The 12,500-nt window shown below is 45.8% G+C and overlaps 1 protein-coding gene across 2 annotated transcripts in view; it reads right to left on the reverse strand.

Moving 5' to 3' along the window:
* Positions 1–12,500, reverse strand: part of LOC121712834 (membrane-associated guanylate kinase, WW and PDZ domain-containing protein 3-like) — an 82,411-nt gene that overhangs the window by 59,884 nt on the left and 10,027 nt on the right. For both annotated transcript variants that reach the window (XM_042096886.1, XM_042096887.1), the window contains exon 2: positions 1,783–2,072. In XM_042096886.1, coding sequence (XP_041952820.1) covers positions 1,783–2,072 — 290 coding nt within the window. The remainder of the gene's footprint in view (positions 1–1,782; positions 2,073–12,500) is intronic.

Raw genomic sequence — 12,500 nt, forward strand, 5'->3', positions numbered from 1 at the left:
TTTTGACCATGTGGAGCTTCAGTTGGTTTTCTTATATAAGAATAAAATACTGTAAAAAAAGGATTTCCAACAGGGAAATAAAGTCTTTATTGACTGTTGACCTCTTCTTGGTCTTCTTTCACAGAGACTTATGAGAGAGCTGTTCTTCTACTCGAGTGTTTCTCATATGTTACATTTATTTGCACTCATCACTATAAGCTTTCAATAAGCCTGTGCGCTCCTGGGGGTGTGTGTGAGGGGATGTGTGTGTTATTGGCAACAGCCGCTCAAATATGAGACCATCGCTCAAAGCCTATGGATACACCAGCACCAGGAAGAGGTGAAGGGGGGCGTTAAAGAAAGAGATTGAGAGGGGGAAAGGTGATGTCCAGGAAGAATGAAAAAAAGAATGAGAGGGGGAAAGGTGATGTCCAGGAAGAATGAAAGAAAAAGTAGAGACATGAAGAGAGAGTAAGAGAAATAAATATAGAGGTAAAGGTCTAAAGGAAAATAGAGGGATGGTCAAAGGAGCAAGAGTCAAAAAAGACAAAAAGAAAGAATGAGAAAAAGAGAGTGAGAGAAAGGGAGAGCAAATTAAATTTGCAAAACACAAAGAGAGATATCAAGAGAGAAAGAAAGAGAGAGAGAGAGAGATCAAGAGAGGGAGAGAAAGTGAGGGGATTGGAGAGAAAAAGCAGGCATCCTTCCATCCTTCCATTCATTCTTCCTGCCCTCTCCATAATTCCCTCTAATTCTCCCTTTCTCTCTAATTCTCTCTTTCACTCTCTTTCCTTTTGGTTTTCCATGGCAGTGAGTGAGCCTATAATCCAATATGTGGCTCCGCAAATACAGACTCAAGCATTAAACACACACAGGAGGAGTGTTTCCTCCTCCTTCCACCAATTGCGTTTGCTCTTCATGGTCCTCACCGGGAGCAAGGTGACATGATGTGACCTGACGTGACGCAACATGACGTGACGTGACGCGATGGCGCCTGTTTTCCCATCCCTGCCCTGCTCTGCCACACCTGCCTAAACCACACTCCGGTCCTGATTAGCTGGCGCCGGGCTGATCTGGCTAATGAAGCGTCTCGTAATCACACAGTGATTCTAATCTGCTTTGATTGCGAACTGGATGGAGTACATGCAGTGCTGCTGCTGGAGACTACGAACTCCCAGGAGCGGGAGTACGGACTGCCGACGCCTGTTTCACATCACCACAGCTGCACGGCCAGCTCTTTAAAGGTCTCTGTGTGTGTGTTTGTGAGGAAGACCTAATGGGCGAGTGGGAGGTCTGGACAGGTTCAAATGATGCCCCAGGATTGCTGTCTTCACATCAGTGAATGGTTCATCCTCTCCTGGCAAATGAAGGTTAATAGGGTCAATGCTGCGGTGTTAAGTGGATGAGGGTTGTAAACTCCCCCTAGAAGGGAGGCCAGTCTGTTGCAGGTGACCCCCCTGGCACAGTAGAAATCACAAACTCTTAACAGTCTTCAAACTTTAGTTAGATATGTTGTAATCATTTAGAAATAATGCAACATGGTTATATCATATCTAAATGGTGCATTTCATTCTGAGAACAGGGTGCGTTGATTTTGTTGTTATCTCTGTTGACCTGTGATAGTCAGCCTCTGAACAAACCCCTGATCAATGAATGAATCTACATCTAAATTACATCTAGATCTAATTATGACAGCTAGATCTAAATCTAAATATATATTCCTACAAAAAATGAAGGGTCATTTTACGATTCATTCATACTTTCATTCCCCCTCCTCATCTCGCTCCTCAGAGTGGGGCTCACCTGGTGACACACTCTTGATGCGCACGGGGTGAGGACAGGTGTTGAGGACGCCCCGCACATCCCCTAGTGTCATCCCCAGCACCGGGGTTCCGCCAATCTCTAGGATGATATCGCCCACTGTGACTCCGCCCCCAGGGGCTGCAGTGACGAATGGGAACTCTCCATAGTCAGCCCCGCCTCCAACGGCCACACCCAGGTCACCTGAGGCCCCGTCGAGCGGTATGAAGCTCTCCTGCACTTTAGAGCGCCAATGCAGCTTCTTCACTGCTGCCTTAGACATGGCAAACGAGCTGGAGGGAGAGAGAGAGCGAGAGAGGGGGGGGGAAGAGTGAGAGAGAGAGAGAGGGAGGGAGAGAGAGAGCGAGAGAGGGGGGGGGGGAGTGAGAGAGAGGGAGAGTAAGACAGAGAGAGGGAGGGAGAGAGAGTTATACTATACTGACAATAACCTACGTTAACCTAATACAAAAATTAAAGGAGAATTTTGAAAAAACACTGGTAGTTTACTTACAAGACGATTTATACAGACAGTATCTTCACGAAGTTTAGCGTTTGCAGCCATCTTGAATTTAGTCACGATAAGTCGAGCAACGAGTAAGAATGAACAGCTATGATAAGGGATCAGATTCCAAAAATAATTCAGTGGAAATGCATGGATTCCAGTTGCTGCTACTGGAAGAAACTGGAATCCATGCATTTCCACTGAATTATTTTTGGAATCTGATCCCTTATCATACCTGCAAACGCTAAACTTCGTGAAGATACTGTCTGTATAAATCGTCTTGTAAGTAAACTACCAGTGTTTTTTCAAAGTTCTCAATGTCTCGTTTTAAATGTCAGGGCCCTCGGAAGTCTACCAATGAAGTGTGGAGATACATTGAGCCTCGTAAATGGGTGTAAAACAGTGATTTATTTGCATGGCTAGCCCGATGCCGAAGCACCACTATTGAAAAAGCTGTTGGTAGCATCGGCTAACTAGCGCCAGATTTTGGAGTGCAGGGGACAAGCCGAGATGGGCTATGAGACATACGTTCACACTCGGTATCATGTTTCAATACACTTTAGGTCAATATCACACCGGAATTCTCCTTTAAGGGTCATTTCTGAATGCAAGCCATCTAACTTCAGATAAGTGTTTTTGCATGACTAGTGCACTAGTTCTGCAGTGCCTGTTCAAACATTCCTGTAGAAAACCTGTAGCCCAATTACATGCCTGCAGGTAGGCTGATTTAAAAAAAAAGGATGATAGGGAAAAACATAATTCCAGCTATAAGCAATCAATAATGAATACTGAATATTATATTATAATGTAATAAATGTGCAGTGAGCAGAATTCAAGCATGGCTGCATGTGACATTTTTTACAGATCAAAATAAGCCTAGCAGCTGTTTTGAGCCAAGGCTATATGTTTATCCTATTGAATAACTTGATGATAGAGAAGACAAACCATTTTGTGGAATGATGGATCATCATATGAAATGTGCAACGATGTGAAAACAATCTCTGGTAGACTATTAGTGACATCACGCTCTGTCAGCCACTTGTTGTCTGTAACTAATCAAAATGACATAAGCCTAAAGCTTTGAGTTAAGACTATATGTTTAGCCTATTGAATAACTTGATGATATAAAAGACAAACCATTTTGTGAAATGATGCATCACCACATGAAATTTGTAATAATGTGACTCAAAAACTGGTTTCTGGTAGCCTATAAGTGACATCACGCTCTATCTGCCTCTCGTTGTCTGTAGCTGATCATGCTTGAAAGTGTGGCATTCTGAAATGTCCTTAAATTCGGGACCATTATCACTTGTTTAAATTTGGGACCTTGCATTCGGAATCGTCTTTTGTTCATTTCATTTTATTTGTTTATTCATTTGCATGTCACTCAACTTGGCAATGCACTGCCAGTGCCACCTTGACACCTGCCAAGTTTGAAATCAATTGGACAAACGGTTCGACAGATATGCGACACACACACACACACACACACACACACACACACAGCGAACAGACGTTCCTGTAATTTATTTGATTGATTTAATTTGGCCGAGAGAGAAAGACAGAGAAAGAGAGAATTGGCATTTGACACAATGCAATATAATAGAAATATCAGATACCTAAACATTTACCATCTTACACATCTACACATACACAACACAATACCTGCCATGGACCAAGTATGTCAGAGAAAGGGACGCTAATATCAAAACTCATTCAGTAACAGACATACTCTGCCCTGAGCCTAGATTTAATCAGTTATCTAAACATTGAAAGAGGTAGAGGGAGAGAGAGAGAGAGAGAGAGAGAGAGAGGAGTAAAGAAACACAAGAAAGACAAAGAAAAAAAATGAGAAGGAGGGGGAGGAAAGACAATGAAAATCAGGAGAAGGTGAGTTGTGACAGAAATAGATGTAAGAAAAAACACAGAGAAGATGGTGAAGAATAACACACGCATGGACAAGGAAACTACAGTGGGGGAGAATACAGAACAGAACAGAGAGAGAGGGGGAGGGAGAGAGAGAGTGACAGAGAGGGAGGCAGGGAGAGAGAGAGCAAGAAAGAGGGAGGGAGGGAGGGAGGGAAAGAGAGAGGACGAGAATTGAGTTACTCCCACAACTCATTCTCATACACAATGTTGACATTACATAGTAATAAGAGAATGGCCGTGCTTTAAATATCAAACCTATCCCTCATGAATTCACTCCCAAGCTATAAAATGTAAATACTCCCTGCCCCCCCCCCCCCCCTTAAAGCTCCGAGCTTCTGAAAAACAACAACAGTGTATAAACAGAGCCACATGCAGGTGAGTGACAGTGTGATGGACAGTCACAGTGCCCACATGGAATAATGGCGGGCTCCTGAAATGTATTCCGCGATGATGGCCACGTCTGGGGGAGACACAGCTGAGGATAATCAACAGATGTTTAGCCAGCGGGGAGTCGCCTCAACACTCCACGAACTTGATCTCTCAAAATAGTTTGAATAATTAAAAGCACTAAAATGCCTCTCGGAGTAAACACTCACCGCTGCTGTGTTGAATCCGGAGCCTCTAAACAGGTCAAGGAGAGGCCACGAGCAACGCATTACATAAAACATTATGAAAGAGCCATCTTAATTTATCCCTTTTCTGCCCCAAAGCCAAGCAGCCGACTCCTGCTGGAGTCCAGAGCGGCTCAACGGTGGTTTGGCCTGGCCGCCCTTATTTAGTGTCTGTTACCAGCATGAGTCAGGGGGGCTACGGGCGACCGCGACACTCCGGCGCTGGGGTACACGGAACAACACCGCCTGGCCAAGTGGAGGTTGTGTTTTGCTGTTCATCTGTTTATACTCAACCGAGCCCTCAGCTCAGTGTTCCATTCCGTGTGTCTTTCCGAACGCAGGAGGAGAGGAGCTGTTATGCTGTGGGCGCCTCTTTGTGGCGATGAATTAGTTCCTCTTTGTGGATTTGCTTTTGTTTTCATCAAAGTGGGAGCAGATAGGACAGCAGTGCTGTGTCTTTGATCTCTGCTTCAGCGGCCATCAGTCAAGCACACAGCTATTATTAGCCACACCAGAAGCCACACAGAATGGGAATATATATTATTGCACGTAGAGTCAGGATGCCCATTACCAGCACACACACCAAGGCTCTATACACACACACATACAAGGTGACGAACACACACACACACACAAACACACAAATACACACACACACACAAACACACAAATACAGAAACACACGCACAATGCACACACACACACAGATACACACACACACACACACACACACACACACAGACACACACACACACACACTCATACACACACAGATGAGCGCATGCATGCATGACCACACAGACACAGGTAGTGGTGACTCGTGACACCCCACCTGTCCCCTTCGTGCCCCATGCGTCCACCTGTTCCAGTGATCAGCTCGGCCTCTGAGTGGCCGAGGCCTGAGAGAGACACTGTGACAGCAGCGCAGACTGCTGCGCTTGACAGGCCAGGGGGAGAGACGGCACAGAGGCACGCATGGAAAGATGGAGAGAAGAGGGATGGAGGAAGGAGGAGAGAAAGAGAAAAGGGGTGGAGGGAGGGGGAGAGAAAGAGAAGAGGGATGGAGGGAGGGGGAGAGAAAGAGAAGATGGATGGAGGGAGGAGAAGAGGAAGAGAAGAGGGATGGAGGGATGAGAAGAGGAAGAGAAGAGGGATGAAGGGAGAAAGAGAGGAAGAGAAACGACAAGGGGAATGAGGGCCAGAGAGGGGAAACAGAAGGAGAAGATGGAGAGGTGTGAACAGACAGAAATAAGTGATAGAAGAGGGAGAAGACAGGAGGATGAAGAGAAATGGAAGGAGACAGAGGAAAAGTGAGACCTGTTTAGACAGGGAGAGGGATAGATGGCAGATGAGAGAAGGATGGCAGAGAAGAAGGAGAAAAAGAAAGGAGAAATACTAGAATGGAGAGAACGGCAGAAAGAGTGGAGTTACAATGGAGAAAAAGTGAGAGGTAGGAGAGAGACAGAGGGAGTGAGAGAGGGGGGAAACATGAGAGAGAGAGAAAGAGAGAGAGAGAGAGAGAGAGAGAGAGAGGGAGCATAAAGGGCAGTAGATGTGGACAAGTGACAGTTGGTTGGTGACCAGCGTTAAGGGCATAGGTACCGTGGGCCTGTCAGAGTGTGCATGTGTGTGTGTGTGTGTGTGTGTGTAGAGCACTGACAGGACTGGGACAGAGCTGTCATAACCAGCACAACACACAGCCTAACACACACACACACACACACACACACACTCACTAAAATATACAGTCACACACAGACACACAGTCACATACAGTCTCTCTGTCTCTCTCTTTCTCTCTCTCTCACACACACACACACACAGACACACAGTCACAGACAGTCTCTCTCTCTCACACACACACACACACACACACACACACACACACACACACACACACACACAGCTCCTAAGCCCTCTGACCCCAACATGTTTAAGTCTGAATTTATGAGCAGCAGCGGAGACTTAGAGAGCGTGAGGATGACGAGGAAGAGATTCAGAGAACGAGCGAAGGAAGGACGGAAGATGGAGGGAGCAAAACAAAGAGAAGGAGAGAGAGAGAGATAAAGAAGAGAGACAGATGGCGAGGAGAGGGCAACAGCAGGATGACAGGATGGGGGAAGAGAGAGAGATGGAGAGAGAGAAGGAGAGAGGGAAAGAGAGAGAAAGGGGGATGGAGGGAGGGCAGGAGGAAGAAGGGAAGGAGAGAGCTCAATAGCCAGAGTCAGCATGGCGAAGGGCAAAACACAACAGCCCAGACAGAGAGGAGGACAGCATGAGAGGGAGAGCAATGGAAAAAGAGAGAAAGATGAGGAGATAGAGACAGACTGGACAGAGGAGAAGAGAGGAGAAAAGGGGGGGCGTGAGAGAGAGGGGGATGACAGAGGTGGGGAAGGAGGGACAGAGAAAGAGAGAGGGAAAGAGAGAGAGGACAAAGGAGAACGGTGGAAGAGAGATTGATGATATAAATAGATATCAGAGAGGTAACCAAAAACAGTGACGATCACATGGCAATCAAAGAGCAAACAGTGGAGAGAGAGGGATAAAAAGAGGGAGACAAGGACGAAGAGATTAAGAGAAAGAGAGGAGAGGAGGGTATCGAATGAAAGTGAGAGAGACAGAGATGACTCGCCTCTTCCACGTATTTATCCAGACAAAGACAACAGAAGCACATAGCTGGCTCAACAAAAATAAACTTCACTGAGCTAAATAAATTAGACGACTGGAAGAACAAATGTGGTGACATTTGGACTTGTCGTCATTGTGCATGAGATAGCAGAAGGAGCCGGAACAGTGAGTGAATAACACTGTTTCAACATCGACATCCCAAACTGCGAGACCTAAAGCACAAAAGTCATTATCCCATTACCTCCAAAGGACCAGCTAGTTAGGGCGGGATGGAGCATCGTTCAATTCAGAGCAGTCTGAGAGCTCACTTACCCTCAACAGGCTAATACAGGCTTTTGCTACAATTATGGCTTTGTGGATAAGTAAGCAACATGGTCAGATATCTTTTTAACATGATTGTGACTGGTATAAAATAGTCTTCAAAGGTGCAATATGAGAAGTATGTTTAAAATAACAATTATTTTTCAACAATCCATACAAAAGACATTTTCAAGGAAGCTTGAAAACATTGTCACCAATATCATTGTATATTCTGTATATCTTTCATTGTTTTTTATGTGTTTTCAATCATTTGTTTTGCATGCATGCATTTATAACGATATTACCACAGCTATCGAGGCATTTTGTGTCTTTTTAAGTGCCTTCATAACCTTATCACAGCAGTATTGGAAATGTGCTGACATGGAAGCATTTGCCACATCAAAACCCCACGTATATGGCTCCTTTAAGCATCTCTCTGGCGGATAGTCAGCTGGGGTCGTGTGCTGGGACCTCGCTGAGCACTGGCAACTGGAACATCTGCTGAGGTACAAACCCAGCGGCACGATGATGGGGAGTGAACAGGTGGCCCTGCGTCAGCGTCAGCATCAGCATCAGCATCAGCTCCCTGAGACCCAGCTAACAGGATGTGACCTCAGCTCTGCTGCCCAGCCCTGATCCAGGAACAGCATTTAGACCGCAGCCCAGAGAAGGGAACACTGCTAGAGATGACGTACACTCACAACATCAGTGTGTGGAAAAGTATTTCACACACCAGCGTAGTAAGGTAGAGAACAGAGAAGTAGGCTACACACAAGTGTAGACTACTAGAGATTGATGGATACAGGAAGTGACCTCGGCAACACACACAGCATCAGTATTTTCTATAGCAACGTAAAGAGAAGCTAAAGATGTACATGGAGTAGTGCACACTGTGTCTTTTCATTTTACACTAAATGTGCTAAAGAAAAAATGTGCTAATGTGCGAATGATGACATTATCAGCTCTTCAGGATAGGATGCACCTTGCATCTAAATTACGCCTCAAATGGGAACTAACCTTTAGCTGACAGAAATCCGAGGGAAAGAAAGAGAGCTGACCACATCAGTTTACAGAACAGCATTTGTAACAGAGCAGTATTGTAAGGTTTGAGTCTATTTTGTAGGAACCATATATAAGATGGGTGAAGGTAACAATCCACAGGACGTTCAAATATACGTCACAAATATACAACAACAGTTGACTTCAAAGTTAGCAACCTGACTTTATGTTAGATTTGGTTATGGTCAGTAATGTTATTTGGTTATGGTCAGTAAACGTAATGTCATGGTGGCACAGCGACAGGGGGCCACTGGGCCCAGTGAGGGGTGACCCGGAGGAAGTACTAGTGACCAACTAGCACCAGCATTCACTACAGCAGGAATGCAACCCTTCTTTTGACCCTCCGTCTGAATTCCGTCATGCTGTTATGTTCGGGCCCCACCCAGTGTATGTTTGGACCCTCCAAAACAGCCACTACCTATTGTAAGGTAGAGCAGGCGCAGGGGACGCGGCCTCTGACCTCTGACCTGTAGCACAACACCTACTCTGGGTCTGTCTTTAGTCTACAGCCCAGACAGACATGTAAACCACCAGAGATGACCTTGAAGTGAGCTCTACTGCCGCACACTGATCCAGGTACAATAATTTACATAGCAGCCTAGAGAGAACCGTATGCTGTCAGAAATGAGACATAAGAAATGCCTTCTAAACAGTAAAACACAGACTGTGGATCAGTATTTCACACAGCAACATAGGAACACAGAGGGCAGATAGAGAACGTTTCAATCTGTCCTTGGAGGGTTTATATGCAAAGTGCTGATACATCATACATGGTCAGTATTTACCTAGACGCCCAGAGGAAATGGCTTTAGCAGAGTATAACACCCACCACTGTGAATCAATATCTCACAAAGCAACATAGAGATGTAGAGAGCAGCTATATGCACAACACATGGCATGCAAAAGACCTAAGCAATACAGCTCTAATCTACGGTTAGCGTTGACATTGCATCCCCGAGGAGGAGTGTAAGCTGACAGAGATTGGATACAGGAATTCTAACTGCCACACATCAGTATCAGGAATATAGAGAGATGCTACAGGACCTAGAGGTGAGTGTCAGTAAAGGACTTCTGCAGCAGTACACTGCATCTGGATCAGTATTCACATGCTTCCCAGATCAGTACTCACATGCTAGCCCAGATCAGTACTCACATGCTAGCCCAGATCAGTATTCACATGCTAGCCCAGAGATGTACTTTAGCTGGCTGGAAAAGATGAGAGATACAGGAATTTACCTCTACACAGGACAGAGAATGTGGGTCAGGATTTTCACATGGTAACACAGAGAGCAGCTATATCGCCCAAAAACATGACCTCTCTTTTTCACAACATATCACTGATTCTGGATCAGTATTCTATTCATCTGCCAGAGCTGGGATGTAGTAAATGACGTCACAACACAAAGTGCTGATCCAGGATAAGTATTTACATAACAAACCCGAGATCAACTGACACTGCATTATGAATATCTCTCAGAGAAGATGGGTGTGTTGGAGCCGCGGTAGCGACTGATAACCAGTTGGCCTGGGTTTGATTTCCAAACCCACCACTAAGAGTTTGTGTTGCTTTGGATAAAAGTGTCTACTAAATACTGGTCACTTTACATTAGAAAACCTAAACAAGGGCCACAAATGGCCCTGATCTGGCTTGGATCTGATACAAAAGCTATACCGTGGAAGGCATACACACACACACACACACACACACACACACACACACACACACACACACACACACACACACAAGAGCCACACACTCTCTTGAGTTGGGCCTAGGATCAAGTCCCTGCTCTGCTGTCAGTATGAGAGGCACTCGGCAGGCAAACCTGTCATATGAAAGGGCATTGGTACACCTCTCACACAGCCTCAGACAGACATGCCATCAACAAGACCAGTGAAACACACACACACTCACACACACAAACTAAAGGCAGTGAGTATAGTATAGATGATTGTACAGTACTTATACTTATATGTTGTCTAATAATTCATCCATTTAATGAGTTGTAACAATATGCAAACCAAAACCGAAATCTCATATTGAATCTCATATCGCGATTCGAGGAGACAGAACCATGATACACACCTCTCTCCAACCCCAGCAGCTGTCATCCTTACAGATACAGCCCCTTGAGCTGAGAATGGGTGACTGTGTGTGCAACCAAGACCTATTTGTATTTAAAGTAAAAGTATTGATCCTGTGGATATGTTGTGTTTTAGTGAACACTGTTTTATGGAATTGTGTCTATACTGTGTATGTTGTATGTACTGTCTATTTTAATGGTGAGACCAAAGACATTTTTCATGCCTGACAACAAAGTCTATTCTATTCTACAGTATTCTATTCTAATTCTATTCTATTCTAATCTATTCTAACTATTTTTTTCACAATTCACATTTTATATTCATATTGTTGTATTTCACAGTTTCCCCTCAACATAGTAAAAAAAACAATGTATGAACCGAACAGCGGCTCAAATATCGAAGTATGAACCAAACTGTGGGTTTGGTGTATTGTTACACCCCTATTAATGACAAGTATTCATTTAAACGACCATATCCTCAGTTTTGTGCTAATCACCTGTGTGCATCCACAGCTCCCGATTTTATGCACTACTGACTCCTTGATTTAAGTTGAGCAGCTCAGACCCAGCAAAGCCAGCATAGCTGAGTAAAACGTTGTGAGGCGCCTCGTGTCCTCCTCCTCCGCCACCGCCACCAAGCCGAGAGCCGACCCCTCGCAGACCGCTCGCCTCTCCAGCCAGGCCAGGTAATGAGCCTGACATTTCCCCCGTCACGCCGCGTCGTCGCCCCACACCACAGAGAGAGAGAGGGACAAACGAAAAGAAAAAGGGAGACACAGTCGGCGCTCATGCTCCCGATTCATTAGACGTCATGAAATCCTGATTTTACCAATTAACGCTACACTGCCTCTGAAGTTCATCTTAACGAGGCACAGCGATGAGTGGCCATTAAGAACATGCGTAACGAGCACCACCTCGCACATATTACCAGGAGGACGCGGCAGGGCAGGGCTGAAGGGGTGGGGGGGGGGGTGGTTGCGGACATGGGGGGGGGGGGGGGTTGTGCGAAAGTGGGGCTCTGTGGATCAGACACAGGGGTCGATATCAACTAATTGGCTCTGGATTGGAGCCGTGCAGAGAGACAGAGAGGAGTGTGTGTGTGTGTGTGTGTGTGTGTGTCTCTAGCCTGAGGACACCAGGGGCCAGGGAGAAGGGTTTGTGTGTGTGTGTGTGAGTGTGTTTGTGTGTGTGTGTGTGTGCGCAGTTAGAGAGGGTGGCAGAATGTAAGAGCATCAGAGCATCGGTCCCCTCGGGGCCTGCCTCCCCACCACACACACACACACAAACACACACACACACACATACACGCACATACACTCTCCTCTCCTCCCTCCCCTACTGAGACTAATGAGGCTAATTAAATAGGGTGGGGGCTGGACACAGACATGACTAATTGTTTCCACTCGACCGATTGGCCGGCGTGTCCCTTATCCCCTCCCCGTCCTGCTATCGAGCAACCTGATAGGCTGGCTGAAAAGGAGGAGGAAGAGAGCTCAGTGCCCGATCCTGCAGAGACAGAGATGGAGTGGGTCAGTCTTGGCTCCGCGAAGCCTGCCGCTGACACACACACACACACACACACACACACACACAGACTAGTGTCACTAC

Source organism: Alosa sapidissima, chromosome 7 (genome assembly GCF_018492685.1).
Source record: "Alosa sapidissima isolate fAloSap1 chromosome 7, fAloSap1.pri, whole genome shotgun sequence".
NCBI lineage: Eukaryota > Metazoa > Chordata > Actinopteri > Clupeiformes > Clupeidae > Alosa > Alosa sapidissima.